This window comes from Zonotrichia albicollis, chromosome 2 (genome assembly GCF_047830755.1).
Source record: "Zonotrichia albicollis isolate bZonAlb1 chromosome 2, bZonAlb1.hap1, whole genome shotgun sequence".
NCBI classification, from domain to species: domain Eukaryota; kingdom Metazoa; phylum Chordata; class Aves; order Passeriformes; family Passerellidae; genus Zonotrichia; species Zonotrichia albicollis.
Genome location: NC_133820.1, coordinates 49,969,913 through 49,984,605, shown reverse-complemented (window position 1 = coordinate 49,984,605; position 14,693 = coordinate 49,969,913). Strand labels below are relative to the sequence as shown.

Sequence of the window (14,693 nt, the reverse complement as noted above, 5' to 3'; positions counted from 1 at the left end):
GGATTTAAGAAAATGACTGCAATAAATTACCCTTTTATGTCAGGGCTAAGGTGACTAAATAATTGATCCCTTTTCAAAACAAAGATTACATAGCAGCTTCCGCAGGTTTTACAAGATTGTTCAAAAAGCTGGCAACAGACAGGTGTATCTCAGAGAAAACTGTCTTGAGATAACATCCCGAATCAACAGCTTAGGAGGGTAAGTTAGAAAAAACATTTCTGAGCATGCAAGTCTCAGGGATTTCTCAGTTGTCATTAGCTCTGACTTGGAATAAGTGCTAAGGTTGTGGTTATTTTTTGTGAGGTGAATCATAGCTTTTGGGTACAAAATGCCTGATCAAAAAGCCCACCATCACTGAGTCAAAATCTCCCATTGCCCACCTGGGGAGGGACACTTACGTTACTCCTGTCAGGCCATTTTTGCAGTTGCAGATGAAAGCATTGCCGATGGGATCACATGAGCCTCCATTCCGGCAAGGATTTGGGAAGCAGGCTGTGATCTCTGACTCACAATTCCTTCCTGTAAACTGGGAGAGGCAATTGCAATGGTACCCTGGGAGGTGAGGGACAGAGAGACGGAAATTAGACTCCTACCACTGAGTCTGTCTAAAAGTGACAGGATCCATTTGGGTGCTTTACACCGAAAAATAAATTGTACTGTGGGGGCAAGAGGATGTTCACACTCATTCTGGTCTGTCCATGTGGCCCACACTAATGCTAGTCAAGAGTGTGTCTATCTGAGATGCCCAGGCAACCAGAGCTCATGTCTACAACCAGAGGCTGAGGCCCAGACCATCCTAATCATCATGATTCAGGTAAGAATAAACATCATTTGTGAACACCTTTAAAGAAGGGTATTTCAGGAAATACATTCTAGATCAAGGATGTATTTCCCAACTTTTTCAAAATGTTTGCTGATAGAGGCAATCTACTCTCCTTTTGGGGCTTCACCGATGTACAAATACATCAGCTGAGAGCTTTTCCATCTCTGCCCTTTAAAAGAGCAACACAATGGGGATGTGACTAATAAAACACCAGTTTTATAAAGTGCATCATCAAGGCACAAACTATAAACTTCAAAATACCAGCTGACCTGGGCAATACCAGCCCTAATCAGAGCTGATTATGTTCAGTACTAGTGTGCTATCAAATTCTGATTAATCACTCACATCAGTTAATCAGGCATAACAACATTCATGTGGAGGGGGACTCTGTTGGGGATTGAAGTCCCATTTCTATGTTTTTTGCCAACACAGGACAACACCAGAATTTAAAAAAAAAAAAAAGAGATTTTAAACACATCAGTTCACCCTGCCAAGTATCAAATGACAAATATATTTTTTATTTTTCTCTGCTTGTGAGTTCATATGGCTCAGTGCCATTAATAAAAGCTTTATTTAAGGTCACAAAGAAATCCAGTGAGGCAGCACATCTCTTAAAGTTGTGAAGTGGATATGGAAATCTGATGACTTTTTTGCTGGAAAAGAGCATGGAACATGTAGGCTGTGAAAGCCATGAGATGTCTAAGACATCCCTGGAAGTGGAAGACTCCTAAGTTAGAGCTGTTGAGCCAGCAAAATTTTCCTGGACATCTGTAAAAAAACTTTGGCTGATCTTTTAAAAAGTTCCTTATATAATCCAAATGTCCTAAACAGATATGTAGGCAAGGTTCAAGCTCCAGTTATGGGGTTCACATACCTACTGAATATAGCATATTAACCAACTAAAACAAGAAACCTTCCTGCCATTGAAACAGCTGCAGTTAGAGCTGAAATGGTTGAGTGCAACTCAATTCAGTGTCAAAATTACTGGCAATCAAGTTGATGTAGTGGAAATATCATCTATCAGTGGTGAGCCTTTTAAATGTATTTTTAAAAACTTTCTATATATATACATCTGGAAAAAACCACAAATACTTGGTTTAAAAGTTCTTCTTTCTGCAAATATGGCAAGAATATCCAGCACAGTTACAAGGAAAAGAATTTCATGGAAACAGTATGGAAAAACCCAGCGGAGGCATAAGAAAAAAGCAATTCTGCATCAAGACTCCCACATCTTTTATGTCCTATACGGTTCAATTCGCCTTGTTCAGCTACTCTAATTGAATTCTTTCATGAGGACAGACTTTTGAGAATAAACTTGGAACCAGACTTGATGGCATACTCATTCAAGAGTCCAATACTATTTAACTGAAGATAAATGAAAGAGATACTCAAATATCATGCTGTTCTGTTGTCCTGCTACAAGAAGGGAGACAGACACACTGATCTCTCCAAGGTTACAGAGTTAAGAAGATAAATTATTCAACTTCTGGGCTTCCCAAAAGGCATGTTTAGTAAGCATCAGCAAGATGGCCTTATTTCTTTTTGTGTCTTACAAACATCTCACTCAGACAATGTGAACATTTTTCTGTACCTATAGTGATCTGTGTCTGAAGAACTACAAACCGTGACTGTAGGTAGAATTCACAGCATGAATAAATAAGGCTGTTTCAGCACTTCCTTTTTATGACTGAACAGTGACATCTATAGTTCAAAAATTTACACTAATATTTTTTTATGTTTTTTACAGACTCAATGAGTTTAAGCAAAAGGAGAACATTCAATTAAAATATAAACCACTTCATTTAAAATCAGTTCTGTTGCCTTATGTAACAGCAGAATATATATGTTATTCTATTTGTTATCTGATATTTGATAAATGTCCATAACTCTAAAGTGATGTTAAAAGCCAAGTTTCTGCTGTTTTTAAACGAAGTTTTCAGGTGCCAATCGTTTGTAAGACAAAGGCCTTGAATCGCTTTCTTTTCATATCTTTTGTTTGTTTCAGCTAAGCTCTAAGTCCTGTAATATAATCTGTTTACATTTGTTCATTATAGAAAACTTGAAGAGCATTGATCTGATTTAAAAAAAAAAAAAAATTACCACCAACTATAAAAGAAACATGGAATGCATTTTATACTAAGAGATGAAACTGAATTACTAGATGGGTCAGAGCCCTGTTCAGCAGTGTAAGAACAGGACCAAAATAAAAATCTGCTTCTGAAAGCCCACATTTTTCACACAATTTGATTTAATGATAGTGGAATACACATAAGATATTAGAAGACTGCAATATTCACTATGGATTCTAAGTCTAAGGATCAAAGTTAGAAATCAAGAAGGCACTAAAACAAAGCAGTATTGAATTACCATATTTATCACTGGTGCTTCCCCTGGTTGGATTGACTGCCATACACCTGCCAAGTCCAATCCACTGGCAACAGACACAGAACTTTTCTGTGACACACATGCTCAGAGCTGCAGAGCACTCACCCGGGAGGTCTCCAACACAGCAAAGCATATGTCAAAATTCATGGAGTAGGGAAGAGGAGAGCTGATATGACGGCTCAGTAGACAGCATATAGCACTCAGCCAGAAGACCTGCCAGACCTTTAATCCTTCTCCAAACCTCCCAGCAGAGGCTGCAATTTTGCAGGCTACTGAATATTTTAGCCACATGGCTGTGGACAAAGGCAAATTGTGAAGAAAACCCCTCTGGTTGGGAGTGCATCTTGGGTCCAATAAAGGCTTTTTATTATACTTTTAATTTAATATCCTGCTACTGTACCATTCATTTCTTCCCTCTGGTTTAGAACAAGAATAACAAGCAAATTTCTCACATTCAAGGATGAGAAAAGGCTCAGCGTCCTGTCCTCTCAGCAAGGGATGAAAAATCTCTTTTAAATAACGTGGGGCTTGATCTTGTTCACAATGAAAACACTGAAGTTTTGGAAATTCATCAGCGTTTAAGATCATACAGTCCATCTGAGCTACTTCCACAAGGAATGAGTATTTAATTCCTAGAAATGTTGATTTGCATTCTCCAAGGCAGCAAATTTTGTGATATCACCACAGTGTTTCTTCAGAGGGATACAGTGGAAAAAGGAAGCTCAGGAAAACACCTCTGAAAAGCTTTAGGTTGGGACCACAACATTCTCAGAATGTGCCATAGCAGCATGTACCCAATGGCTGACCTAAGACCAACAAGAAGCTATGAACCACAATAGAGCCTTTTTAGGCTGTATCTATGCTAACAAGTCCTGCAGAGAAGCAGCAGTGGCTCTGTGGAGCCAAACTGGTGCTGAGGAGCCACCCTGTGTGCAGCTCAGGGCTTTGGGACCAGCTGTCCCCCAGTTCAGCCTGGGCCTGCCCTCCCAGACCTTGCCTCTCCAGTGGGAAGTGAAGCCCAGGGAGAGATGATGATCAGAAGATGTGCATCAAATACCATTCATGACCTGAAACATTATGTATACATAGGTCTACACATTGTCTCAGGCTTACTGGTTGTTTTATAAGGCTTCTCTCATGCTCCTTCATCAATCTGAGTCCCCTCTGCATAGTTAAATCTCACCTCCTCCCTGTGACTCAAACAGCTGCCCTTACTGCTCTCTTGGTGTGTCCCTACCTAGAGAAAGAGGTGTTTTTCACCCCAGACCTCACTGAAGAGCAACATGCAGTGAGACAGGACACTACCCAGGCTCCCTGCCTACACCTGTGTTTGCCTGGCACTTGAGAAGCAGAGGCAGCGGCACAAGGCAGGCACGGTGCCATCAGCAGATGGGGTGTTGTTATGTAGTGAACATCTCTGCTGGTAGCATTCCCAGCCTGAGCATCTGAATGTCTGTCTATCCCAAGGTTTACTTGGCTTTATTAAAGAGGATGCTCCAAACTGCTGCCAATTTTTTTTTTTTTTTTAACGTGTACGCTCCTGTTTCTATCTATCCCATGCAAGACAGGCTGGTTTTTATCTGTTAATGTGCTTTGGCTTTTCCATTTGTCTCTCTGTGTAGTTTCTCTCCCTGCTGTGCAGCTAGATCTGACAAACTCAATGTCCAGAAATTGCCCTGACCAGGACATTGACCACACTGTGTTACACACCAAGTTAACTGGTAAGAACTACTGAAGGTGAAGAGGATCTCTCCCAGCATTTGTATTTTGGTAGGTCTATAGTCAAACCAGGCCACCTTCAAGTACTGTGTGTTCAGCCATCCACAGTCCTGCCAGTCTGGATTTCACTTATGTGTCTTCAAAGAGATCATTGCCCCTTGCCACTTGCCGGTATGAAAATGAACCTCAGTCTTTGCTGAACCAGTGCTATGAGAAGATTGGCATGCATACACTTTTAAAGTGAGAATTCAAGAACAGATGCCTATATTCACTACATATTAAAAACATTAAGCGCCCCTAGAATTTCTAAAAAAGCTTAAAAAAAATAACTGAAGTGCATTTGGTATACTCACATCACAGTATGCTGGGTTGTTTACATGTGTGGAAAAGCAAAATCAAGAACATTAATAAGACCAAGTCAGTTCTGTGGTATTATTACACTAATTTTTCCCTTATTTCTTTTTTATGAATTACCTGATTCTCAAAACCAGTCGTGAGTAATGTTGCCAACAACATTTAAAGCACGTGTTAAACCCACCACCCAAGTGCCATGTTGCATTCTCCTCCCTTTGGATTTTAGCTCTGTTCATGAAAAAAAGAGAAAAAATAATAGAAGAAAAGTGGAAAGTGGAGAAAGCAAAATGACTTTATGTCCCCATACTCTGCCCACAGTACTTGACTCAGAAAATATTTCCACTCAAATGCTTCATGTTCAAGTAAAATCGCCTACTCATATAAGCCATTTACTTTAATCAAAGCCAGATGTACACAGGACTGATCAAATTAAAAGGAAGTAACTATACTTATAATTGCAGGCTTTACAAGCATGAGGTTTCTCTCTGTGGTTGAAAACCTTGGTGCAGTCTTTGCATGCGATTACAGTAAAGCTTTCTATTGCTGAGATTGCTCATACTGTTACTCATGCAGATAAACATACATTTACTATTGGCAGCCCTGCAAGTGCCACGCTATTATTAAGGTTGTGTGACATTTCCCATTTTAAGACCTCATATTCAGCATCTTATAGCTTAACCACACTTTAAACACTTGGTTGAATTTTCTTGGGAAATTTCAGTTCAAAGAGCCAAGCTGTTTCTGAAAGTCATGTTGTTCATCAGGTTTCAAAATGCTAACTTTCTTTAAAAATAGATTTACTGACCCATACTTATGGATAGGGACTGAAAAGTCTGGCAGAATGTGGCCTGTACTTCAGGGCTGTGGTTTCCACTGTCTCCCAAAAAAATTGTCCTGAGTATGTCTCTTTCTGCTAGGAGTCTCCTGAGCTGTCAGATCCAGTGAGTGCTCATCCCCCTCTGCCAGCCCCTATTTAAGCATGCACTGGATCTCCCCATGGGGTCTCTGGACACACAGTCTCCCCTCTTGTACCACTGACAGCACTTGGCCAACACTGCTGCCTAAGAGCAAGCAGAGATTCATGCCCCTGGTCACTTTCTGCTGGCTCAGAAACCAGAGTTTGAAAGCAGAGAGGCTTTTATGTACTCTTGGAGTTCCCATCTGAGCTGTCTGTGCTCTCTCATGCAGGCTGAGATCCCCGTTCTGCTCTGTTCCATATGCAGAGAGGTCAGGCAGAAAGAGGCACTCTGGGTCAGCTTAGCCCTGTGCCAGCCCTGCTCTGGGGCAACACCTCTGTGGTCAGTCCTGAGCTCTGTGCAGCCCAGGTACAGCCCTGCCCTGCGCCAGGAGCTGGGAATGTGTCCATCCATACCCTAACAGCAGCAGCATGGACACACTCCCAGTGCATACACAGCACTTTCCCAAACAGGGCTGTGGTATATCCCTATTCCCAACCACAGTGTGAAGTGAAAGGCAATTGAGGCAGCTTTTTATTAATGGGGAACAGGGCAGTGGGCATTTCTACTCAAAGGAAGATCTCAGGAACAGAGACAGAATAGAGAATCTTAGATTCTCTATAACAGGAACACTGTTATGGAGGTTTGCGTCGTAGATGCTCAAATTATGTAAATTCTATGCAAATTAGACACGGCCTCTTTGACTTCTGGTATGTGGCCAGCAACTCTTTCATGTTATAATGTTGGGTAACCTTTGCTTGACTGTTTTTTTCTTAAGTTAGCTATAGATCTCAGCTTTCTTTTTCTCTCTCCTAATTTTCTTGTAAAGCCCAGTGGGTTGTCCATAACTACAAGGATGCTAACAGTATATGAAATCTGCTTTGTAAAATTAGAACTAGAGGGTTTATTTATTTAAAAAAATCTTAAAATACTCTCTGTTTAGGAAAAGGAACAATATTTTCCGAACACTGACATAGGAGGATAATATCATAAAAAATATTAGTCAAGAGATCCTGCAGCTACTGAATGCCCTGTGATTGGGAAAAGGACCTTTGCATGGTATATTTTTGCGTTCTTCCCTTCACCACAAAAGAAAAAAGCTGCCATTTTAGTTCCTAAGAAAATTCTTAAAAAATTGAGTCTTTTATTTTTTTTCTTTTTTGAATGGAAGTCAGCTGCTAACATCTATGTCAGCAAGTGCAATGGTTGATGGTTCTTAAAAGCACATTGCAATCTGCGGCTCTGCTACTAGAACTTGCAATGCTGATGGGCTCTTGTGCTACTAGAATTTAATTATGTGGCCTTTCAGCACATGGAGGACACTAACAACAGAACTGCTTTGCCTAGTGGAGGCAAAAATGCCCGTGCCCTCTCCTTAAGGGCTGGGCTGTAGAACCACCGACATACAGTCAGGGCCCATTGCACTGGAATTATGGCTTTATAACAATCCTTTATTTACACACACTGCTGAGACAGTAAAAACAGCAAACAGATTTTTTGACGGCAGGCAGCCAAAACATCCCTGCAGGGCACATGCCCCTCGCCGAGGCAGGAACACAGGCAAGTTAAATCAGTTCTGTGCCTGCTTTCCTGCAGCGAATTTTGTTGATGTGAAAATGGTATTTGCCATTCCAGTTATAAGATGGGTCCAAACTTCAGGGCCGCTTGTTTCTCCCTTACCCCATGTCTCCCCTCAGTTTGAGTTGGCATGCACATGGTGCTGGGAAAAAAAAGAATTACTGTAAGGAGTTCTGTTAGAAAGGTTTCAATTTACTCATCATGAGATTGCTGAGCAATACGGTAAATAGACTCAAATAAAATCAATAGAAGGAACTGTTCTCATGCTTCCTAGGATGTGAGGCGAAATTAACCTAATTTCTTAAGTAGAGACTCCGAATCAAAGCCATCATACAGACATTCCTGTACATACTACAGCCATATTTCCTACGAATTTCAAAAATCATGCTCAGCAATTCTTCCAGTGGCTGCAGCATCCTTCTGTCTCAGAATTATTTTCTTTTGCCCTTTTTACGCAGCCCTCCTTTTCTCTCCTTCCCTTGGTAAATAAAGACCCTTAAGGACAAACACACACAGCAGCTTCTCTCCTCATGTCCCACACGAATTGCCAGGGCTGTGCTTCATTCCTTCTAACTGTCCTCCCATTTCTTCCCATCAACAGCACAGCTGACAGCATCCCTGATGCATCATGGGAGAAGAGGTGGCTGAATCAAAACCAAAGACCCAGACGGAATGCTAGCTGAGACAGCCCAGCATGGACAAATCCACATTTTCAGGATTTACTTTATAGGAGTGGGGCTATCCAACTGAGAAAATTATCACAGTTTTGCTCAGATCTCACCACATGTTGGTCTTGAACTGATCTGAAGTTTAGGCCTAAAAACTCTGTGTGGTGGAGGGGACTCAGAAAAGAAATATGAGAGTCAGGCTTAAACTAATGAAAACCAGAAATAATAACTATAGGTGCAAGGGAATTGCAGTGACACATTAAAGCAGAAAGCCCTGGGAGAGTGGTTAAATGATCCATAAAATAAGAGTTTAGGTGGGAACTTCCCTACAGACCCATGACCAAAACTCACTGACAGTAAGTGGATGGAAAGCTCTGAACTTGCAGAAAACCTCCCTGTTGAGCAACCTCCTTTTCAGAGGAAGTTTTATCCTGCCAGAAAAGGTGTGCAATGCTGCATGCTAATACAGTATGGGGAATTGGAAGGGAAACTCCTACACTGCAGAAAGAGAACTGCCTGAGAGGCAATGTTATACATGTGGGCCATTTGCTTTTCTCCTGCTAACATGCTGACTGTTCTGGTAACTGGCGCACTGCAGTAAGTCACTGGTATCAAATGACACAAACCACCACATAACCACTGGATAGGAAACTCCACCACAAGCACAGTCTAAATCGATGCCCTATAAAATTTGGATAATATTACTTAGACCTTAGAGGAATCAGGCCTCTGAGAAAGCTGTAAAATACAGTTCAGGGGGTTTATAATGGGCCTAACTTGCTATTTTCCATGCAGACATGTAATGAAATAACTCACTTCCAAAAGGACGAAGGTTTTTGAGGACAGCTCAGTAATTATTTGTGACAGCTTTGGAAACAGAGTAAGGCAACACTGCTGTTACATCTGTGATGGACATTTCAAATCACCATCTTTGTGTACAGCCCTCAATGCTGTAAGGATGCTGTAAATGGATTCTGAAAAATCCAGCTGAACATTACAGTAATTGTAATTCCATTGGTTTCTATAGAAATAGGATTATACTAACAGCCAATAAATCAATTTCCTCCTGGAACACTAATGCAATAAGAAGGGGCACCATTTCACTGTTATTTATAGAGCAAACAGCTTTTACCCAATTTGCAATACCTATCAGAGTTTTATAGAGTTCATGAGATTTTTCAAGCATGTTGCTGCATAAAACTATCTCTGGCAATAAATTACAGAGGAAAACGGGGAGGGGAGAAGCCCATAAAGTAATGAAAGCATTTACCACCAGATGGCACGGCAGTACAGGTGCCGCCGTTCTGGCAGGGGTGTCTCTCACAGGCATCGGGATACAGGACGCAGCCCAGCTTCAATTCCGTCAGGCCGACCACTTCTGCGAAGCTGCTGCGCTTGTTCTGGAGCGGCAGCTCGTTGTTGTTTAGGACCACCGAGTCCAGGCAGCCCTGGAAGCCGCTCAGGACCTGCGTTGTCCTCTTGTCAGTCAGGCTGCGGACGTTATCCACCTGGACCTGGGCGCCGAAGTAGACGGAGCTGTCTGTGCTGAGCGTCTGGAAGTAGAGGGGGGCCTTGCGGCGCTCCACGTAGCTGTCGTCCAGGGACAGGCTGGTGAAATTGCGGTTCAGCTCCAGGAAGACAGAATGCCAGCTTCCATCGTTAACGGCCCTTCCAGAAATTCCCAGGATTCCTGGACCACTCCCGCAATCCAACTGGAACCAGAGTTTGCCATCGACGATCTGCAGGAGGAAAACAGAAATCAAACCACTTCAGGCGCTCAGCTGTCTTGTAATACACTCTCACAGGGAAAATGGAAGCACAGAGAACTTCTAGACTGTCTCTGCACGCTGTTAAAGCTGCTCTCCTACATGACACTAAAAAAGCAAAAAGCTGTGCCTTTATCACAAGCAAAAAAATACAAGGTGGAAAATATCAGCTTACTTTGAATTTGCCTGAAGTCAATTACTGCAGGAAAACTAAAAATACAGAAAATCATATGGGTGCAGAACACAGGTGAAAACTGGAATAATTAGATGTTTTTTACTGAACAGGATATGGACTCGAGGACCCTTGTTCTGCTCTTGGCTCTGCTGTCGAGCAGCTGTGCCTCTCTCAGCAAGTCTGAGAGCTGGTCTGAGAGCTGTGATTCTGCTCTCACTGGCTGATGTTATCAAAAGGGCAGTCAGGGCACAGGATCACCTCTTAAGAGGCTTGTGGCAAAGCCAATGGCCACACTTTCAGCTGGTGATGTTAGGTACTCTGCTCATGCAGACAATCCTGTGCTTCTATAACTTCAAGGAGCATCTCAACGAGGTGTGGATTTTCCCTTAAGCATCATAAGTTTACTATCACTAATTACAACGGTAAGATACTAGTTGACCAAAAGTTAGTTATTTCCCAAAGATGCAACACAACCTGCTCTGTGCATACCTCACAGATGGCATAAGATGCATCTTGATTTTCTTTCTTTCCTAATATTTATGCTGGACTCATGGATTTAGAGAGTTTGTAGGGGATTTCTCACTCTCCCTCCTGTTCCTCACTCATCCCAAGTCCTTGTAAAGAGTAAATCTGTGCTATCCTGCTGGGGCAGGCAAAGTGCAGAATGAGGGAATGGATATGAAATTCTGCTTTCCTGATTAGCAGTTTACCCCAAGATTTTAGGCTTCTCTAACAGATGGCATATAAATTTAAAATGGCTGACAAGGTTGGAAATAATGTCTTATGGCACATTAATTGGATTCAAGTTCTCTGAAAGCCCTTCCAAGTATTTTACCTTTATGTCATGCGCTAGGAAGTATTTATTTCTGTAAACCCTATTTCAAGACAGTTCTGTCCCATTATTTATCCCCTTGAAAAGTTCAGGTGCTGTGTCATTTTTCATCCTTCCAGGCAGCTCACATGGTCCTCTCACTGGTGTATCTGTTACAGAGACTGACTGCTCCCCCCAGTGAGAGCAGAGTTTCCACAGATGTCAATGCAAGAACCCCATAGAGCTTTGGTGGCCTGCTGAACTAGAATGGAAAATGCAGGTGTGAGGATGCTGCAGTGTGTCCATCTGCCTTTGGCCATTTTTGGCCATTTCTAGCATGAACAGTCACGTTAGATGAAGACATCTCTTGAATTGTGACTGTGTGCGCAAACTCTTCTCAGACAGTTTCCCTGATATTGAAGGCTTGAAGGTAAACAGGAAAGTTTTAATGTTCAGGAGCAGACCGTGTTGTCTGCCATTATCAGCATTTTTTGTCCTTAGAGGTTGAGAAAACTACCAGGAGAAAAGCTAAAGGCAAAATCTTGAGATCTGTAGATATCTGGATTTCCTTCTCCTTTGCAAATCCTTGGTTTCTTGACTGGCTGACTCTGAACTGGAGCTCAAGCCAAAACACACTGGGCAATCGGGATAAAACTACACCAGTCCTCTGCTCGGTGACTGCTCGGCAGCATGGACACAGAGGTGCCCAGCATGGGGCAAACTCCTCACAGATTCCAGCTGCCCACTTACTCTGCATGGTATGAGGGGGTGTAGAGGAATGAATACACGTAGAAGGAGCCAAGGGAAGGAGCTAGAATTAGCTCCTGCTATGAACAACCGGCTGTTTTGCAGTCCCGGATCTGTAGGATGTAATGAAACTGAGAAGAAATCAAATCTATGACTGTAATACATGGTCAAGGGATGGATGTTGCTTGATACTCCTACAGCTCAATCAAATAAGGCTAATGGATGTATAGAATAATGAGTCTGGATCATTTTTCATTAAAAAACATTTTCTTAAAGGACTGAAAACTCAGCTGTAAACAGTTTCTGTAGATTGAAATTGGGTCTGTTAAAGCATATTCTCAGGAGGAATCTTGGTAAACAAGATGTCCTGATAAACAGAATTTTTTCTCTCTAGAGATGGAGCATTAGTTTCTTTCCTCCCTGTGCAACAAAACAATCCATAAACATTGAAGGTGCTGCTCAAAAAGTGTGGTCTGTCTCACCAGGAATACAAGTCAAACAGAAAAATGCATGCCAATATATTACACTTTGAAAAACAGCCATCACTGGATAAGCAGATAACTTGCTGCTTACTTAAACGGCTTTTTCCTATGGAAACTCTTCTACTGATTGTGTATAATATACATATATATCCCCTATGACTACTTATGCCCTGAAGGACCTACTGCCTGCATGTCTATTACTCTTACTCACAGAACATGTTTTTCCAATTATCTTTATAAATACAACACCACATTTAAGCACCTGGGATAAATATTACACCATTTGTATACAGGAAACTATGACCTGAAAGATTTGCCATTAAAATATGTTTTATACATCTTTCTCATCCACTTTTATTTCTCTTTACCAGCAGATGATCTGACATGCACAGTAAATATATATTGTCTGAAGGGTTAAGTTTCCTTCCTGTTATTGAAGAAACATGAGTAACCTCTAACTAGAGTGAAAGATAGAAAGGATGGTCTGATGCTTACAGTACTGGCCTAAGACATGACAGATCTGCATGGGAACCCACACTCTGCAACATTCTTCCTCTGAGATCTCAGGCAAGCCATTAGTTTCAGGTCTCCATCAGTAAAAGAGGGGTAACGTCATTTCCCCACCTCACACCACTGCTTTACAGATACATACATTAAAGACTCTGTGACATGCCCAGATACCCCTAGCAATGGGACCATAAAAGCACCTCCATTAATCAGAGGGTCATGGGCCTTGCTGCAGAGGAGCTAGGAGGAAGTATTTGTCCCCTGATGGACCTCGAGGAGGAGTAGGGAGAGCAGGAAGAGCTGGCAAGGAGCAGCTGCTGCAAAGGGCTCCACTCCTGAGTACTCAGCAGCTGGACTGGCCACGCAGGGAGGAGAAGGTTTTTCCACCTAACAGGTAAAATTGCTCTCCCCACTCCTAAGCACAGAGAATTCAACCATCACTCAGCAATTAATCCCTGGTGCTCCTGTGATTCCTTGTAGCCACTGAGATGTCTGGGTCACTGCTCAGTCCTCAGAGGGGGTTCTTTGATTAGAGCCTGGACCTCGGGACCAAGAAAAGCTGAACTTCAAGCTAACTGAGGGACATTCATGGAAATAATATGGGCATCCAATGAAAACCCAGGCTTTTGTTCAGGCTCAGCAATTATCCAGACAATAACCTCAGTGGCATGGTTGGTCTGGTTGAGAGCTGGTAGCGTCAGACTGTCAGTCCAGCACTGAATGTGTGCTATTGCTTTTTTCATCCATCTGTGTAGTGCAACACTGCAGAAAGCCTGCGTTATTCTATATCCCAGCAGAGACATGCAAACTTTGCAACCCCTCACCAGTGCAGCCCATGGCACCAGCAGAGACTCTCTGCACCATGAAAGCAGAGAGATACTGTTTCATCCTAGTTGGGCAGAGAATTCCCACAAAGCTTCCACTTCCCAGAGCTTTCTAGACTCAGGGTTTAGTTAATCTCAGTTATAACTATTATGACAGGGAGGTTAGTGTACACTTAAGCATACATGCCACAAGATCTCACCTGTAGAGAAGTTAAAAGAACAGTGAAGACTCCAAAAGCTGATGCAATCTGTTACATTTCAATAATTTCATTCAACGGGCAGAATGGAGCCAAACACATACTGTAAATTATATTAGAATATTAGTCTGGCTAAGATGTTTGGCTAACATCCCTATTTGTGTATGTATCAACATAGGTAATAAAATGATCAAATGGTTCTTCTGAGACCACCTCCAGCTCACACAGTCCATCTGCAGTCAAACACCATGGATACACATGCTGCCTCCTAATCTATCTGGGGAAATATTTCGTTAGCCGAATTGCATTTCAGGTTCGTTTGTGTAAAACGGTGTGTTTAATTAAAGCATTACTCGTTTCAACTCCAGCCACAACTGGGATCATATCCAAACTTCAGCCCTATCCAGCATAAGCCATGCAGCAGTAATGCATTAAAATGTGTAATACACACTTAGCTAAGCCACACAAAGTTTCACATTAACTGCCTGGACCAAAGAACATATGCTTGCCCTTCACTGTTTAGCTGCTACATTTATGCCATGATGGGAAAGTCTTTCTTTACCTATTTTTAATCCTTAAAATTTCACAAAACAAGATGAATCTCCATTATATTCCTTGGGGGAAAAAAAGGAATTCTCTTCTGCTATGGCCTTGTAATGCTTTAGATGGTTAAATCTTACTTTTCTGAATTAGTTGCTACA

General features: G+C 42.0%; 1 protein-coding gene across 9 annotated transcripts in view; it reads right to left on the bottom strand.

Moving 5' to 3' along the window:
- The window catches only part of FAT3 (FAT atypical cadherin 3), a 333,148-nt gene that overhangs the window by 13,670 nt on the left and 304,785 nt on the right, over positions 1-14,693 (bottom strand). For all 9 annotated transcript variants that reach the window (XM_014266195.3, XM_014266196.3, XM_074535125.1 and 6 more), the window contains 2 exons: positions 9,754-10,222; positions 399-552 (listed from right to left, as the gene is read on the bottom strand). In XM_014266195.3, the coding sequence (XP_014121670.2) occupies positions 399-552; positions 9,754-10,222 (623 nt within the window). The remainder of the gene's footprint in view (positions 1-398; positions 553-9,753; positions 10,223-14,693) is intronic.